Genomic DNA, 19,767 nt, shown 5'->3' on the forward strand with positions numbered 1-19,767 from the left:
TACCCATTTCACCTCACTTTACTTGGGGCCTTAACTGAATTAAAAAAAGCTAGCTTCCGTTACCACTGATGTTTACACATATTTACATTTTGCAGTGCACTCTGAACTGACTATTTGCCTCTAGTGAGGTTTACTACTTAAGTTTGCATAAGTGAGCACAATTACTGCTGTCATACCTGTGGGTATGTATGTATGTCTAAAAATAAAAAGCTGACCAGATTGCTAACTTGGGTTTAGATAGCAGTATAGACATGACAACTGAGCTTTTAATTCAAGTTAGCAGCTCAAATTCAACACCACGCATCTATAGGCTTTAACAAGTTCCTAACCCAAGTTAATAGTGTTACTGTCTCCATTACTGTTTTTTTGAAAACGTGGACAGCACCCATCTATACTTCACAGGAATCTGAACCTTTAATACAATCCCCCTAATCTGTTTGTCTATGGGGTCTGAGAATGACGTTTCTCTTGTTTAGTGACTTGACAATCAACAGACCTGGAGTGCTGCTGTCTGTGTAGCTGAGAATGCTGCCAAGGAGTGGTCACTTGATCCACAACTTCTGTATGTAAACCAGAAAGTACTATAGCTTTGCTACAACATTTTGGCTATGACTGTAAACTTAGATCTAGGGTGTCTCAACTCTGCACCAGAGTGCAAGAGTAGCTTATACTGCTGTAAATTCAGAGAAGAGCTTCCATTCAATTACTTGGTGCACTCCTTGTTCATGATTAGTATCTTTAACACTAGGGTTAGGTGCTGTTATAGAATATCAGGATTGGAAGGGACCTCAGGAGGTCATCTAGTCCAACGCCCTGCTCAAAGCAGGACCAATCCCCAACTAAATCTAAATCTGTCCTTTTAAAAGCTAGACTCGGGCAAATTTGAATGGCACCTTGAGAATTTTCCCTGGTCCCTCTACAGGAATGAATACTGCTGAATACCTCAACAAACATTCTATTCAGCCCTTAGACAACATACACAGTAGTGCCACGCATCAGAATGTTTAAAAGAATCAACAAAACAGCATTGTTGGTGTGGGGGAAAACAGGGATGGGGGCACTGGCTGGAGCAATAGGCATGAAGCTTTCTAATGTTTGAACCATTTAGATTCTGTAATAAGATTTAATGAAGAGAGATGAGATTGGCTATAGAAGCTGAGCTCAGAGCACCTAAGGAGGTGAGGGACTGCAAAAAAGGAAGACTACTACATTTCCTATTGTTCTCATTATTTTATATGTATAGAGAATAAAGTCAGCCTCCATTTCTTTGCCATTCCAATACAGTTTCTGCTCCAGAAATACAAAGAGGTGTCCGGTGGCACCTTAAATACTAACACATTTATTTGAGCATAAGCTTGTGTGGGTAAAAAAACCCACTTCAAGCTTCACCCACAAAAGTTTATGCTCAAATAAATCTGTTAGTCTTTAAGGTGCCACTGGATTCCTCTTTGTTTTTGTGGATACAGACTAGCATGGCTACCCTTCTGATACTTGCTCAAGAAATGAAGATTTCATTCCATTAAGTTCTGAAGGAAGCATACAATATACATATAAATATGCTGTTCCTTATCATGCTATCATCATTTAACTGACTTGCTTGGTGTGTATCAAATCTACCTTCTCGGATACCAATTCCTTTGCTTCACAGAGATGTGGACCTCCCTTGAGAATCTTCACTCAAAGTTTTGGTCTTTTTGCAGTCTCACTGGGTAAAATGCAACATTTTAAAGCATAGAAAAGGAAATTTGTGGCAACAGAGTACACATGCACACAGCAATCTTTCAATTTAGTTTTATATATTAAAACAGTTGCAAGTTAGCCAGATGAACTCTTGGCAAACAGTTTGCTCAATAGTTTCCCCCTTAAAAAAATAGGATGACTACATATTGCAGGGTATAGAAGGCTAATTTTGCAATCAAATAAGCAAGGCTATGATGATAGATGCTAAACCCTGATCTGTGGAGGCAGATCCCTGTTCCTGTGCAGAGGCCAAATTACTTCCATGCAACTTTAAGGGTCTGCCCATCTGCATCATATTGCACAACTGGGGCCAAGACTTGACCTCTTAACCCTGCAGCTACAATTAGCTGCAACTACAAAATGAGAGAGTTTTTGAACATTTGGACTCTAAGCCTAGCTTGAACTGGGCAATTAATTTGAGGAATTTCACCTTCCTCTTAAATTGTTTGCAGATAATTTGCTCAGTTTTGTCTGAAATTACTCATTTTGGGCAATAGCACTTTTTTTTTTTAATCCCAGTTTCATGAGTCTGAATGGGTTGAAGTTCAGACTGTTTTGACAACACAGATCACGTGGCTCATTTCTGTGCATTGACTGGAAGTTCTTTGAATTAAGTTTCCAGTGCAAACACAAATTCAAATTTTCTTTCTATACTATTCATTTAAAAGTAGATAGTCTCAAACTTTTATTTGCTATAATAGTCACAGAAATGAAAACCAGTCGTGAACACAGATGAAACAAATTAATTTAAAACCCATTATGGAAATCTTGCAGAATTTTTGAAATCTTAACATTTGTGGCATAATTAAATGCTTGCTCTTTTCAGAATGACACTTTACTGAGACAGACCAACTCATACATTAAAGTATTTCCAGGTGTACTAAAATACATTTGGAGAGAATTTTGAATATGAACTCTGACAGCCCAATGGGAAATACTTTAGACTATTTTTAAGTCTGTCTTCTCTATCTGTGTCCTAACAAGTAGCACATTATTACATGAGTAAAGTTATGCATGTGCTTAAGTGGTTACAGGACTGAAGCCTAAATATGGGTAAGGTGTCACTTTCTGGCATTTAAATAAAATTGTATAATTTTAAATTTTAAGCAGTATACTCATTTTCTTCATCTATTAGAACAGTTTCATCACTGTATGGCGTTTCAGCTGTTGAATTGTGTGTTATACATAAAGCTCCAGAAGCAGAAGAAATATTTCTTTTGTACAGGAACCAAAATAATGCTGCAGAAACTGTCACAACTATGGTAAAAATTATGACCAAGGTGGTAGTCAAAGCAGTTTTATCTGAAACAAAAGAAGACAGTCTTTAAATGGCCATCCATACACCAGGTATCTATACTAAAGGAGATATAAACATTAAGTGCACAGTTATCCAGTTTATTTTATAATTAATTGCATTCATATTGTTTGTTCAGTGGCAGCAAATGGAAACCTTGGGATTATTTGGCAAACATGCTAAACCATTAGCTCTTCCTTTCCTGTAATCTAGTCTGTCTTCATAGTTGACTTTTTTTGTCATTTAATTGTTTAGAAAAATTCCAATGGTTGGGACTTCTTTTCAAATCCCAGTTTCTCCCCTTCATTTTCCAGAATTCTTTAATCAAATAAATATTCTGACGTTACAAAGGGATGAACTCCTCTAGGCATCGCACTTTACACATCACTAAAATATGAATTAACTTTATTTTGGCAGAAGTATTTTATAGCTGTGCTTTTTTCCAAGGGATTAATCCCAAGAGTGGAGCAAACATAATGGAAGACCAAGTTACCATTTTTTCTCATCTCTCAGTGGAAAATTACATGTGGAAATGGTACATTTACAGGTGTCAGGGAATCCAATTCAGAATGTGCTCCTGCTAGTGCTCACTGTAGGAAAACCTGCTCCTCGTGTACAATGTGGGGTTAAAAAAAAAATTAAACTAGCACCCACTGATCCTATGCCTTTCTTGATAAACAAAGAATCTGCAGTAGTCAAGGAATAAGAATAGAACTTACCCCAAGTGTCACAAATACTGTGAAAAATACAAGAAAATATGCAGCTGTTGCATGTCTAAAGGTTATCATTCTTTCTTTTCATTCCCCTTATTGCCTACTCAGGGTTTTAGTGGTTCTAAGAGTCTACCACGGAAGGAATAGCCGTACTAGCTCTGAATAGACCAGCTGACAAGGGGAATTTAGACGCATGATTACACAGATCCATATTAAGCCCTCACCTCAGTGTAAATCAAGAGTAACTCCACCCAGGTCAGCAGTCAGCCACTCCAGATGTACAAAGGTGTAAGGAGAGGATATGGCTCAGATCAAAAGTCCCACACGAAAAGGCAGTGGTCACGTCCAGCAACAAAGGAACTAATGTCTAAACCCAGCCATGTGAATTCCATTCCCCACAGAAATAGCTACACAAAGCCTGATTATTAGAACTTGCGGCTGAGGAAGTGGCTCATCTGGGCTCAGGAAAAACGAGTGCCTTTGAATATTTAAAAATTTAAACTAGTTCAGAAAGTTGTTTGTATCTGATTGCAGCCATGGTTTTGTTCAATTGAAATGAGCAGTGACCCAGACATTTTTGAGCAAAACTACTCATTCAACAGGAAGGTTCTATTGGTTTCGGAGGAGAATATCCTGAATCAATCCAGATGCTTCAGAAATAGTCCATTCAAGCTTATGTTAACCATTTAGTTCAGAACCTCCACTGATATCAGAGAATTTCTATTCTGTACAAAGTGATAAGCTATTCAGATTTAAAAGGGAGAAAAAGTAGTTTATTTAAAAAAATGTGAATTTCTATTAAAAACATTACATTTCTAGTTTTGATTAACTAATATGAACCTTATGCTATTTTGTTAAAATGGGGCATTAACTGCCACCAGGTAAAAATGGGTTAACATTTGGCAGACAAGGAAACTTATATAGACATCAGGCAATTTATCTTCCAAGACAGTCACTTTCTCCATTTTCTTTAATTGTTTTACAGGCCTCTTAACTCAATATTGATCCGATTAGCAAATATTTCATTAACATGACTATAAAGAAAACTGAAAATGTCTTTTGAACAAAATGAACTCAGTGTCCTGGGGATTATGTGATAAAAGTAATGTTGATTCCTGACTTGAAGAGGTTACTATGAGCTCAGATAGGGATGTCCTCTCTTGTATTGCACTACTGAAAATCTTACTCTGCTAAAATGGTAAAATAATTGAAGTTATGGAACTGATCAAGCAAAGTGACAGATATTTATAAACTGGTTCTGAATATGTATCTTTATGACTAGTTAAGTTACATACTAGTTACTCTTACACATAGTAGGGCTATCCCCAGCAAGGGACATCTGTTCCTGACCCTTAATTTAAGGCTTGTGTAAGTACACAAGATGCCATGTTGGGTTTCTCAAAATGCTTCCTGTTACAAAAATGGTTTCATCTCACACCTATTTGCGCCACACATGGATGAAGAATAATTTTGAAGTGTTTCTTTTTGAAATGTTGTTAACCTGTTGGGGCCTATTCATAGTGGTGACACAACTATGTTGCTGAAGTCATTTTTTGACAGAGTTTAAAAGCCGTTTCCACACACAATCCATTTTGAAGTGCAGGTGGGGCCTGAAAAGCACTTTAATTATCAGTGTATATGTACAGCCAACAACCCTAGAGATTTCCTCTGGTCTGAAGACCATCTTTATGTTTTAAGCTGAGTAATTTTAGTACATTTTGAATTCTTGGATGATTTAGCAAATGGAGGAGGTAGGTAGAAACTAGGCAGAGGCCAGTGAGAGTTCTGTCTAGGAAGGGAGATGGATAAAGCTCCACTTGTTACTTTGAACAAACCCTTTAGGGGTTAGTCATAACAGTTGCAGGTTTGATAAAGAAAAAGGGAATTCCTATCAGTTTAGGGTTACCATATTTCAGGTTCCCAAAAAAGAGGACACTGTCAGAGGTGGGGGGAGGAGGGAGAGCTGGATGAGTATTCGGAAGGATGCTGGAGGGGTGTGTGTACTGGGAAGGATACCTGAGGGAAGCTGGAGGGGGTACCTGCAGCCTCACTCTCACGGTAGGGGGCAGTGTCGCTCCCTCTCAGCCTGCTAATGCAGGCCCAGGATACAGAATCAGCTGTCAGTCAGCACCTGCCTTTGGGACTCTCCCCCTCCCCGGGGATGGGAGCTGGGGCCTGGCTGGATAGGATCCAACAGCTGCGGCTGCAGGGAAAGGACCAATGAGGGCATGGACACAGCTCTTTCTGAGCTGCAATGTCTGCCCGCAAAAATCCCAGACACTGCCTCTTATTTGAAAAAGAATTTTTAAAAAAAGAGGTGGTGTCCGGGAAAACCCAGATGTATGGTAACCATATATCAGTTTATTTCTTTATCTATTTTACATCCAAGAGATAAACATGACTAACCGTCCAAAGTGAGCTGGAAAATGTCATAATCTCTGCAACCCTGACCTACCTCTCTACGAGCAGTGGGAATTTTACTAACCTCTTGCCTTTTGAAGTTCTAATATAAGTAATAAAGCTCTTTCCCTTCCTTGTGAAAGCTTAGTCTAATATTATAACAACAAAATACCAGCTGACATAATATGTATGCACATCACTCAAGATAAGGTAATAAATCAAGATGTGTATTTCTATAACCAGGAGAAATACAGTGTCTCTTTTTTTGGAGGTGGGAGTTGGGAAGCAAGTGAGTGGGGCAGTGAATAATATCCATAAAATGTTTGTAAACTTCACGCAAAGGTATGTAAACACTCACCTGGTAAGTACTTCTTTTCATATGCAACTACAAGGGAAAAAAAAGATTTAAAATTATGTGTTTAGCTTGTTTCATGTTTGTATGAAATAAACTACGGTTTTCAAAGAATGTTAATTTGTAATCACAGTTTTTGATGTGTAAGCAATTGAGAGAATACATTCTCACAGAAAAAAGTTTACCTCGCTGTATTATTAAAAAAAGATGGCCCCACCACTCATGCAGGTGTCTATGAAGTCAACAGAAAAAGAAGAATAAGGTAACATAAGTGTGGTTGACAGGAGGTGTCATTTAAGTGTGAAACTAGGAGCCAGACTCGAATCTCACTTCTGTGACTAAAAGAAAAGGAGAACTTGTGGCACCTTAGAGACTAACAAATTTATTTGAGCATAAGCTTTCGTGAGCTACAGGATGGATGTATCCGATGAAGTGAGCTGTAGCTCACGAAAGCTTATGCTCAAATAAATTTGTTAGTCTCTAAGGTGCCACAAGTCCTCCTTTTCTTCTGCGAATACAGACTAACACGGCTGCTACTCTGAAACCTGGCTTCTGTGACTGGCACCTCTATGTCCTCAGTCAAGTCACTTTGGCTCCCATCTACACCATGAGCCTTATTCTTCTCTCATTCGTCAGGGTAAGTGCCTTGCTTTCAACAGTTACTCCTAATTTGCACTGGTAAGAGAAGAGGACTAGGACCCTGTAAGTACAACTTTGTTTTTATAACCAGGTTGCGACATGCTCATCAAACACAGCTGCCAAATGTCAACACTGAACTTTCTTTTCCCACAACATACCAATGCATCTACATGGCTCCACATCCATATAACTTACATTTCTAAAACTAACCGCAGCACAATGTATTATCATTGTAGTAAACTAGGGGCTATTGTAATTCCTGTTAATATATGGTTCTTCAATAAGGATTTTGAGACAGTGACACAGCAAACTCATGTTTTTAGATATATTGTGTTGTCTTCTAGAAAACTGAACTACTATACAAAAAAGGATCACCCACCAACACACAACTGGACAGTAGTGGTAGGGCAAGGCTACAGAGAGATCTCTAACATAAGCATGAACACTCCTTCTCTGTAGCTTCCCTTAGACTGAAATTATATGCACAGTCATGTGGTTAACTCCTCTAGAACTTTAGATGAATTCTCTCTGCAAGCTAGTCAAGGGGTCAATAATTCAGATAATTATCAGTAAATCAGAAAAACAATAGCTTTTATAGTCCACAAGACTTGTGGCTTGTCTACACTTAAAATGCTACAGCTGCACTGATGCAGCTGTGCCGCTGTAGCACTTCAGTGTAGACACTATCTACGCTGATGGGAGAGATTCTCCTGTCGGCATAGGTAATGCACCTCCCCAAAGGGCGGTAGCTGGGAGAATGGAAGAATTCTTCTGTCCACCTAGCACTGTCTATACAGGGATGTAGGCTGGCTTAATTACGCCTCTCTGGGGTATGGATTTTTCTACACCCCATAACCAATGTAATTAAACCGAACTAATTTTTTATTGTAGATCAGGCCTTGGCCAAAGTAGAGTACTGGAAAACAACCCAGAACCAGCCCAAAGGAGAGAGAGGAATAAGGTTTCTGGAAGAACTGTTTAAATTATAGCACCATTAAAGCCTATTTTTACACATACTGTGAAATCTAGTCTATTAATTGTTAAAGACCAAACACATAGTGAAACAAAATTATAAAAAATACAGTTATGGGGGTGTGGCTAAGGCAGCAAACAAGATGGTGGCGTAATCCAGTTCTCTGCAATAAATGGCAGTGGAGGAATAAATGAAAGTGATTTAAAAAGATAAAAAGAACCAAGCCAACCTGAACCCACAGATCCATGCCTTAAATTTGAATAACCATCAGTAGAGCAAGCTTTGAAAAACAGGAGAGGGAAAAAAAAGGGGGGTGAAAAGAGCTGGCAGATCCCAGTCCCACAGAGCAGCCTCTGTGGGAGAAAAATTGAGCAACTGAATCCAGTGCCATCAGCTTTCAGAACATATTAAAAATGACTCTGCAAGCCCAGAGATACTTAAGTGGACCCTCATTACCCTGTAAAGAGACAGGGGTGAGTGTAGCAAAATTAAAAAAAATAACTTGTACTATTGTGTCTGGGAGAGGAAGTGTGGCAGAGGCCATTCTGGAAAGATCAGACAAATAAAAGAGAAGTGCAGCAAGAGCCATCTTTAGAAAGAGGCAACTAGCAAGAAGGAAAGACAAGAAGATCTAGATGTCTGTGAAAGGAAAGAGATCTTCCAATATAAATATCTGTTCCCTCAAAACAAAGACGTGGCTACTAAAGAGAGTAACTTCCCCTCCAGCAAATTATGAAGGCAGGTGGAGAAAGACCAGTCACTATCTGTCCTGAAGGACCTGCTGTTAAAAACAAAAAAAGATGAATATGGTGATGAGGAAAGAGTTCTAGGCTTATAATAAATAAAAAATGAAGTTAATCATATGAATGGGAAAATATCAGATGTGGAAACAGGATTAATCAAGCAGTTGGACAGCATTACTAATCTAAATGAAAGAATTCAAATAATTGAGGGGAAAAAAGAAAAGAAAAAAAAACAGAATTAAAAATGGAGGACATGGAAAATACAGAACACAGGAACATAGCAAGGATTAAGAGTATTCCAGAGGAGACTGAAGGGAGAAATCTACTGGTCACACTGGATGCTACTTTCCATGACATATTAAAATCGGTAAATAAAGTATTATATATTGCAGGGGAATGAGATTCCTGATTTGTGGAAAGACAACAATTGCGGCAATTCCTAAAGACGAAAAAGATCTTAACAATTGTGCATCATAACACCTATTTATTTAATTAATGTTGATGCTAAAATTTATGCAAAGGTGTTAGCAAACAGATAATGGGTATGTCTGCAGCTGGCCCGGGTGAGCTGATTTGGGCTCATGGAGCTTTAGCCCTGAAGCCAAGACTGCTATGTAGATGTTTTTTCTTTTTTCTTGGTGGGGGCGGGAGGGGAGTCCCAGAGCTTGGGCTCCACCCAAGCCCGAACATCTACACAGCAATTTTATAGCCCCGCAGCCCAAGCCCTGAGAGCCCAAGACAGCCGACCCAGGCCAGCCATGGGTGTTTAATTGCTGTGCAGTCGTACCCTGAGTGTCATCTTGCCCAAATATGTTCCCCTGGACCAGTCGGGATTTGCCAGTACAGAGAAGGACCGGGATATCACACAAGAAGATCTCGATGACCTTGTAAACTGGAATAATAGTAATAGGATGAAATTTAATAGTGAAAAGTGCAAGGTCATGCATTTAGGGATTAATAACAAGAATTTCTGTTATAAACTGGGGACACATTACCTGGAAGTAACAGAGGAGGAGAAGGACCTCCGAGTATTGGTTGATCATAGGATGTCTATGAGCCACCAATGTGATATGGCTGTGAAAAAAGCTAATGTGGTTTTGGGATATATCAGACGAGGTATTTCCAGTAGAGATAAGGTGTTAGTACCGTTATATAAGGCACTGGTGAGACCTCATCTGGAATACTGCGTGCAGTTCTGGTCTCCCAGGTTGAAGAAGGATGAATTCAAACTGGAACAGGTACAGAGAAGGGAACTAGGATGATCCGAGGAATGGAAAACCTGTCCTATGAAGGGAGACTCCAAGAGCTTGGCTTGTTTAGCCTAACTAAAAGAAGGCTGAGAGGAGATATGATTACTATCTATAAATATATCAGAGGGATAAATACCACGGAGGGAGAAGAATTATTTAAGCTCAGTACAGTGTGGACACAAGAACAAATGGATATAAACTGGCCGTCAGGAAGTTTAGACTTGAAATTAGACGAAGGTTTCTAACCATCAGAGGAGTGAAGTTCTGGAACAGCCTTTCAAGGGAACCAGTGGGGGCAAAAGACATATCTGGCTTCAAGACAAAGCTTGATAAGTTTATGGAGGAGATGATACGTTGGGATAGCCTAATTTTGGCAATTAATTGATCTTCGACTACTAATGGTAGATATGCCCAATGGCGTGTGATGGGATGTTAGATGGGGTGGGATCCAAATTACTACAGAGAATTCTTTCCTGGGTGTCTGGCTGTTGAGTCTCGCCCACATGCTCAGGGTTTAGCTGATCATCGTATTTGGGGTCAGGAAGGAATTTTCCCCCAGGGCAGATTGGCAGAGGCCCTGGGGTTTTTCGCCTTCCTCTGCAGCGTGGGGCATGGGTCACGGGTCACTTGCTGGAGGATTCTCTGCACCTTTATGTCTTTAAACCACGATTTGAGGACTTCAGTAACTCAGACATAACTTAGGGGTTTGTTACAGGAGTTGGTGGGTGAGATTCCGTGGCCTGCGTTGTGCAGGAGGTCAGCCTAGATGATCATAATGGTCCCTTCTGACCTTAAAGTCTATGATTCTATGTTGTTCAAAGGAATATCTGATATCAGAACTCTGAATTGAACTATAATGTTAATTCTAGCAATACTTCCCGTGTGCTACTTTCTTTGGACGTTGAGAAAGCCTTCGACTGTCTGGAACATGAGCGCCTCAGAGAGATTTTGGAAATCAGTGTTATAGGGGCATGTTGGCAGTATACACTCATCCTCAAGCATCTGCTTTGGTTAATGGTCATCAATCGCCTCCTTTTAATTTGTTAAGGGGTATAGCTAGGGTTGCCTGTTATTCCCCCTGTTGTTTGCTTTGGCAATGAAGCCATTTGCAATAAAGCAGGGGTCTCAAAGTCCCGGACCGTAGGCCACCTGTGGTCCAAGAACCTCCCCACTGTAGCTCACGGAGGAGAGACGCATACAGCCATGATGCCAGCAATGTCTGCTGCAGGTACCGCACCCTGCAGCTCCCATTAGCTAGGGGAAAGGGACAGACACACCATCACTAGTTGCTGGGCAGAGTCAGCCATGGAGGCAGCATCACTTTTTTCCACAATGAATATAAACAAGTCAAAATACCAAACACAACTATCTGATGCACACCTTGCTGCAATCCTGAAGGTTTCAACAGGATTTGCTGCAATCCTGAAGGTATGACAGTTTTATTATTTCTAAGAAATTTGAAATAAAACATACAATATAAATGTTTTCTTTTCTGAACACCATCTTCAGTGACCCACTGGGATTATTGGCCCACTGGGAGGATTTGAGGACTGGCACTGGCCCTAAGGTAAACTGAGTTTGAGACCCCTGCAATAAAGGTAAGAAGTAGCCCCTGGGTAAAGGGCATCAAAATGTCTTCTGGATTAGAACAGAAAATAGCTTTGCATGTGGACAATGTCTTGTTATATTTGCAGGAGTCAGAAGCCTTATTAAAAGTTATATAACAATTGACTCTGGACCTTAGGCAGGTGTCAGGCTTCAAAATAACAATAAATCTGAAATTTTAGGAATTAATATTCCCAAAAGCTCAAAACAAACTGTGGTGAGCTACATAAATTTAAATGGGTAAAGGAATCTTTAAAATGTGTAGGTGTAAATATTGTGGAGAAACATAAAAATCTCTTTAAGGGAAATTACCCTCCAGTGTGGAATAATATAATAAAACAGTTGGAGGAATGGAACAAACACAACATTTCTTGGCTACTCAGGGTAGCCTCAATAAAAATGAATGTCCTTTCAAAGTTGTTATTTTTGTTTCAGTGCATCCCTGTTGGTATCCCTGACATGACATTAGAAACATGGCAGGATATTCTATTAAAATTCACAAGGAAACCTAAAAGACTCAGGGTGATTTCAAAAAGTGGGATGGACTAGCTTCCCTAATTTGGCATGTTATTGTTATACATCACAGTTAAAAGATGTGATAAACTAGATTAACAATAAACATCCCAACAGTGCATAAAACTAACAATAATGGAGCCCAAATACAGCTATTCATAGTAGTTGCTGAGTTAGAAAGAAATTTAGATCACCAAAAATAAAAAGTCACCCATTCATCCAGACCACCTTAGTGGTTTTGGACAAATTTTCTAAATTCTTGTTGCCAAAGCTCTCTCAGCTATTTCCATTATCAATCAGGAATTTATTCCAAAGAAATATTGAAGTGTCTCTTAACTGTGTAGAAGAGCTGAGATTACTGAATTCAGACATCTATTCCTAAATCCTGATTTGAAATCATATCAACAGTATGTAATAATGAAAATAATATAAAGATCCCATATTTTCAGTATTTACAAGTCAAACATTGTATTCTTAAATCTGGATACAAGGCAGCTCTAACTAGAGCTCCTCAACAAGAGTTGAGGAGCTGACCCAGGAGGAAGCTGGAACAAAAGGTTTAATTTCTAAGATATATACAATTTTGATGGAAAAAGATGTTGATAAGAAAACAATCCAGATGAAAAGATAGAAGAAGGATTTGGACAAAGAAATCAATCTGGATGTATACATGGGAAAGGTGATATGCATCTTTAACTTGGGTAGCTCATAAAGAAAATTTGTATAAATTATTGTATAGATGGCATTTGACTCCAGTTAAGATCCATCTACTTGGGAGATGCTATTAGAGGGGTTTTCATGAGTGAGGCTGTTTTGGGAAAGTGGAACATACTTGCACATATAGTGGTTGTGTCTAGCAATTATATGAGTTTGGGAGGAAATTAAAGAGATTCATCTGATGTCAAAATTCCAACTTCCTGGAGATCCCCAGGAGATCCTGGAGATCCTGAAGTGCTTACTGAATGCTTCTGTAAAGGATCTGCATTTTAAACAAAGGGCAAATTATTTATTTTCTATTGTTAGCAGCTAGACTCTTTATTGAGCACTACTGGAAAAATATGACCCCTTCACACCAAGTATGTACAAAAGAGAAGTGCCAAAAAGAGGACAGGTATTTAGAAATTTGGTAATCTTTTCTAGTGTACTCAGAGGAGGAGGGCTTCCAAGCTAGCAAGCCAAAATGCCAGGTTCTTTGAATATTAACCTGATCCTGAACAAGTAATGTACAGTGTAGTATGTTAACGTTTGATTGTAACCTGCTATAATCTAAAGTTTAATATATGTGTGTGTCTGTCTGTCTGTACAGAGAAAGAAGGAGAGAGGTCATGTGATGTAGACCCACATTGTACTTACAGGCTGTTTTACAAAGGGTCCCTGTCAGAGGAAGATCTTCACAACTGATTTTTTTCCATCCCCCAGACTTAGTGTACATAGAAGCACATGTGTTCAGGAGCTCCTCATTGCTCTCCTCTTCAATCCAATTGGTAAATTTCATTTCCGACTTGTCAAACCATTTAAAAGCATTATCTGTGATTGAAGGAATTATACATTATGTCATTCATGGAAAAACAGTTTTTCACACTGACAAATCAAACAAAATAATTGAATTTAAAAGAAAACTAAACATTTTGAAGCTATTTCTTGGTACTTTGTACAGGCTGCATCCTGGCAACATGCTTCAAATCCAGTGCAGTGAGAGATGCAGTTCGTGTCCAACATATGCTCTCAAGAGCTTCTTGGAGAAGAGAAATTCTGCCACCATACATCAGGCTGACATTTGGGCCAGATCCCCATGCTTCAGGGCACTGCTTACTGCTCCTTTCTCATAAAGGATATACTCACTGCTCTTGGACGTATCATATGCGGTTGCCAATTTGGGATCAAACATCTCTTTTTCCTAGAGACCATTCCTTTTGTGTTCATGATGCATATTCAGTCATGTTAGCCATGTGGCTGGGCTTCCATCCTTTTGCATACCAAAGCAGGCTTATAATTCCTACACAAATTGCTTACACTGCTGCTTACATATTAGCTTTGATGCTTTTCTGGTCTTCCCCTTTGTGAGCACGGGAAGGATTTTATGTCAGGACCAGGAGCTCTTTAATATACACTATTCTCCAGATCACAAGCTCAGTCTTTAGCCTGTCCTCAGCCTGCTGGTAACTCGCAAAACTCCTAAAACCAGCAGAATGATCCTTTAGGACTAGGGACATCAGAATGATCATTAATCTAGATAAACTAATAATGTCAAACTCTCCTTGATGTAGGAAATGGACTTGATAATCCACACCATGAACCCTGTAGAATTTATTGTGAACAGAAGTCACACACCTGTGTCCCAGCCAAGAGAGAGTTTTGAGGTTTGTAGTATCTTCATGGAAGCTTCCACCAAAGAAAATAAGCGCAGCAGAGGAGGAGATAAAAAGAATCTTGAAAAAAATGAGTATTTTCCCTGCAGGGACACAGTGAGAATCCTGGTATTAGGGAGTCCAGAGGAGGAAGGTTGGTCTCACAGTTAAGGTGCCAAACCTTGGCTCAGGCATCTGGGTTACAGTGCCTGCCAGACTTAATGTGTGACATTGGACAAGTCACATTCTCTCTCTCTTATTCAATTTCCCACCTGTATAACGGGAATAATAAATCCAGCAACATTGTTACTTCTGAACTTCGCTTTAAACTAGCATGTAATAATGAGCCTCAGATTCTGACATAAAACTGATTTTCTTAGATATGCAGAAGAAAAATAAATCAGGATTTTATTAAAGACACAGAGGCAAGTTTTACATCCCTACTCTGCTCCCTTAATGAAAGTAACTTTGGGCTCTTAAGGTACAGTGCTTGGGACCCGAGAGAGAGGGATTCAAATGATGATAATCTGTAATTTAATAAATATTAGTCATCCCTCAGCAAGCAGTTCAAAGCCACATCCAGAAAGAGGCACATCATAAGGAGATGGCCACATATACAGGCTAGAACAGAACACAATTTATGTAATAGGAAAGCATATTACACAAAGTAGTAGGAAACTTAAAAAGAATTAACCTTATCTTTTTCTGTTGTTCTAGGGCAATGAAAGAAGTGTAGCATGCAATAACATTCCCCATGCTTAATAAAAGTCAAGATTTTTCCATGCTGATTAGGCCTCAACTGAAGTATGGTGTCCAGTTTTGGACACCACATTTCAGGAAAGATGAACAAAATCAACAAAAATGATTAAAGGTCTAGAAAACATGACGTATGAGGGAAGATTGAAAATATTGGGTTTGTTTAGTCTGGAGAAGAGAAGACTGAGAGGGGACATGATAACAGTTTTCAAGTACATAAAAGGTTGTTACAAGGAGGAAGGGAGAAAAATTGTTCTCCTTAACCTCTGAGGATAGGACAAGAAGCAGTGGGGTTAAATTGCAGCAAGGTCGGTTTAGGTTGGACATTAGGAAAAAATCCCTAATGGTTGGGTGGTTAAGCACTGGAATAAATTGCCTAGGGAGGTTGTGGAATCTCCATCATTGGAGATTTTTAAGAGTAGGTTAGACAAACACCTGTCAGGGATGGTTTAGATAATGCTTAGTCCTGCCGTGAGTGCAGGGGTCTGCACTAGATGATCTCTTGAGGTCCCTTCCAGTCCTACAGTTCTATGATTCAAGATCTCTAGCAAAATCATGTTCTCTTCTCTGGGCTAAATTCTGTTCTCAGATACGTAAAGTCAAAATAATCCATTAATTTCAGTGTTGTTACTCCAGATTTACATAGTGTTTCTGAAGTTAGTACGTATATACAAAGGGACAAATTTTAGTAACAGTTTTTTGAGCTATTGATGTGAATGGAGAAAAGCAAGCAAGAGTGTTTCTATAACTACGCAAACACCACATAAAGATGCTTATAATCATCATCTGTGAAAATGAATATTGGGCTTGTCAAAGTTGTCAGATTGAGAGACCTGGAGATAATCCTGTATTTATCCTCCACGTAGGTATAGCACAGACAGCAGCAATACAAGCTTCCATGTAGTCCTCTGCTGACATGTCTCAACCCAGACTTGGAGGGACCATCTAGGGCTGAGAGATGAGCTATGAGTCTATTCTCATTCAATCCCTGACAATGCCAACAATGGTTCTGATGAGCATGGCAATTGTTTTTTTGGATGTGGACACCTTTTCAATAAGAAAAGAACTGAGGCTGCTGTGTAATTTAATAATTCCACCACAAAGACCTGCATTTTCTACAGTTAAGAGAGACAAAGTATTAAGATATCAACAAGGTAGTTCTCACTTACCATCTGTGTCAAAGAACATGCCCAATGAAATATAATCAGGGACTTGCCAGTGATTTTTTAATGTTTCCTGTATAAATGTATTCTCCTCTTTATTTTTTATACTAATAATGTCTGCTCCAGAAGCTGTATTTGAAAAAAAAAAATGCCCCTATAAATCTAATTTTGAAAGCACGTTTCATGCAACAGAAGTGAAACAACTATAAATACTATATGAAAAGCATCTGAACATACTGATCCACCCAGTAACCAATCAATTGTGTACATACATTACCCACATACCAGCAGTGCAATGACAGACTGACAGGATATACAATACATTCACATAGTGTCATATAAATGCCATTTAAGATGTTAGCAAACACACATGTACTTAGACATTTAAGTATGTAATCTGAAAAAAATCTAAACAATTTAGATAATTTAATTAGATCAAAGAGTTGATTTGTAGTCTTTTTTTCCCTTGATGTGTCTCAGATTTTGTAGTCAATTTGACTATACTGACTACTAGTGGATCATTTAAAAGAAACACAAAATTTAAGCTCTTTTGTAACTTACAGTATCATCATATCATTTACATGCTGTTTGCAATACAGATCTCTTTAAAATATTACTCAGCTATGGGAAAGATCTTCACATACACATAAGTAAGCCCAAACCTTTTAGTTTAATACATAAGCACTACTCTGAAATAGCTAAAAGTTGAAACAGCATTCTGCTTCAGAAATTCCTTGTCAGTGCTCAGCTGATTTTTCATAACCATTTTTCCACTGTAAAATAAGACAATATAGAATAAAATTTAGAATAGTAAGTTGAATGTTAAAAAAATGTTGAATAGCTGATCATATTTAAGGCTACCAGTACGTCACGGAGGTTACGGATTCCGTGACTTTCCGTGACATTGGTGCCCTACAGAAGTCCAGCTGCTGCGGCAGCAGGAAACCCCCCAGATCTCTCAGCTGCAGCAGTGCGGGCCCCCCAGCTCCTAGCCCCATGGACAGGGGTGCCTTCCAGGCACTGGGCAGGAGTGGGGGGCGCAGCTCCCTGCTGCTGCATTCAGTGGGGCAGGGTGATGGACCTTCTTCCCTCCCCATTTTGTCAGGGATGCTTTTAGTAAGAGTTAGGGACAAGTCACGGCTTCTGTGAATTTTTGGTTATTGCCTGTGACCTATCCATGAGTTTTACTAAAAATATCCATGACAAAATTGTAACCTTAATCATGTTCCATTTGAAACCACTGGGAATTTTCCCATTCCCATTAGCAAGTATAGGACTGAACCAAAAATGGCAAAAAAAACCAAAGTAATCTTCCATTTAAAACAAACAAACAGTAAACTGTGTCCCTACGGAATAAGTGATGTAATATGCAAGCTATTATGGACAGTCTCTTTAACTATATATTCCAGGTTACAACGGTGGAGATGTCAGTTCAGTTTATATTTTTTTACTTTCACTGCCATTGAAAGAAAATGATGGTATTCCAGAGGAAGGAACTATTATTGGTCTGTGGCTTTAAGTCCTCGCCCTGTGGCAAGGAGAGGATGTGGACATGCACTGCTCTGGCAACAATATATGAGGCAGGCACAATGCTTCTGGGAATGCCGCAGAGGAAAGCCTACTGCTACACTGTGTTACAGAGTAAAGCAAGAGCTTGGCTTAGCTGGCAGGGTAACGGTTTCTCTTTCCCTTCCCACCAGGGAATCGAACAACACCTGTGTCTTCATCAGACTCTGCTGGTCTTCCTGTTCCAAGAGCAGTACCATGAATTTGCCTAGCTGTGAATGGGGGCTGGGATGGGGTTCTAGGGAAGACTCCTTGCACCTCCTCTGCCATGGAGGGCTAAAAGAAGAATCTAGACTGAAATTTTAAGTCTACATCTATGATTTTTTACTATGGGGGGAAAGCAGTAATGAAAAATGAGAGAATGACAGCCACTTCCAGACTTTACAGAGAACACTGAGGCAAGGACTCGGGTCCAGGGTTACCTGGTGAGATATCATATATGCTTAACACAGCAAAAATTGTGGTAATCTCTTGTTCTAACAAGGATATGGAAGCGTTTCCAGAGCATCTGACTGCCACTGCAGTCCCCGTTCTCAGATAAACACCAGTAAAACTTGAAGAACATTTGGAAGCTCATCCATCGAGGTGAAGTATTAAAAAAGCAGTTGCTCTACTACCATAGTTTGACTACTGAGAAAGTCATGGGTGACAGTAAAAAAAATCTGTGAAGTCAGCTTAAATCACGAGGCTTGACAGCTATCCATCTAGATGACAGTACTATTCACCAGAAACACAGGATTGGCTGTATTGGATCAGACCAGACCAGTAACTAGTACTTGGTGCTTCAAAGAAAGACAAAAAATGCATTTAGCCAAATGTGCAATGCCTTTGCCACACAAGGGGGAAATTTCTTTCCTGGTCCACTTGTGTTCTCAAAATGATGTTTAATTACCTTTATTATTTTAGCGTGTTTAATAACAATAATGTCCTAAAATAATACAGTTATTCATTAAATGCAACCAGAGTACATATCTCTTAATAATGCATCAGAAATAAAAGAGACGGATTACAGTACCATTATCTTTACAGAGATTTCTGGCATCATCAATACTGTCCAATTCATCTAATGTGCCTTGAAGAAAAATATAGCAGCTACTTCCAAATGGAATCCAAGCAGAGGAAGGGCATTCTACACAGAGAAGAGCAAACATCATTATTCTAAACACTAAATAGTAGTATGGTGGTTGATATGAAGAAATTGTTTCAAATGGCAATGTAGATGAAAAGAAAAATAATGCAGTTTATCTTTCTGGACTGTATGCATCTCTGCTGGAGCATGAAAACAATTAAATATTAAAAAACATCTGGAGTAAAAATAAATACAATATACTTAAGAATGTAATTTACCAGGTCAGACGAAGAACAAATACAGGACATGAGGATGTGTGATATAGCAGAGAAATCAGAGACACAAAAGATTCATTAGATCACCAAACCCCCTCCTCTAGCCAGTATTCTGTTTTTTAGAGTTTATTCTCCATTAATTTGGCCAATTTAATTGTTAAGGTCTCCAGTAGAAGGAAGGCCTTCCACCATTCCCTTGGGATATTCTGGACATATCTCACTGATATCACTGCTAAGGGCTGCCTTTTTGTTCTGTTTGTACATCAGCACAACGGGGTCCTGGTCCGTGATTAGGGCTCCCAGATGTTACAGTAATTCAAATAAACACTACCAGTTAGGAGACTGCCCTTATATTCAGTTTAATTTGT

The 19,767-nt window shown here is 39.1% G+C and overlaps 1 protein-coding gene across 1 annotated transcript in view; it reads right to left on the minus strand.

The window, feature by feature from the left end:
* Positions 1 to 1,777: 1,777 nt before the first annotated feature.
* LY75 (lymphocyte antigen 75) overlaps positions 1,778 to 19,767 on the minus strand; it is a 124,008-nt gene continuing 106,018 nt past the window's right edge. Inside the window, exons 35-39 of the mRNA XM_077830422.1 lie at positions 19,071 to 19,184; positions 16,496 to 16,618; positions 13,576 to 13,749; positions 6,506 to 6,532; positions 1,778 to 3,042 (exon numbers count right to left, since the gene is read on the minus strand). Coding sequence (XP_077686548.1) covers positions 2,843 to 3,042; positions 6,506 to 6,532; positions 13,576 to 13,749; positions 16,496 to 16,618; positions 19,071 to 19,184 — 638 coding nt within the window. The 3' untranslated portion in view covers positions 1,778 to 2,842. The remainder of the gene's footprint in view (positions 3,043 to 6,505; positions 6,533 to 13,575; positions 13,750 to 16,495; positions 16,619 to 19,070; positions 19,185 to 19,767) is intronic.

This window comes from Eretmochelys imbricata, chromosome 11 (assembly GCF_965152235.1).
Source record: "Eretmochelys imbricata isolate rEreImb1 chromosome 11, rEreImb1.hap1, whole genome shotgun sequence".
Taxonomy (NCBI): domain Eukaryota; kingdom Metazoa; phylum Chordata; order Testudines; family Cheloniidae; genus Eretmochelys; species Eretmochelys imbricata.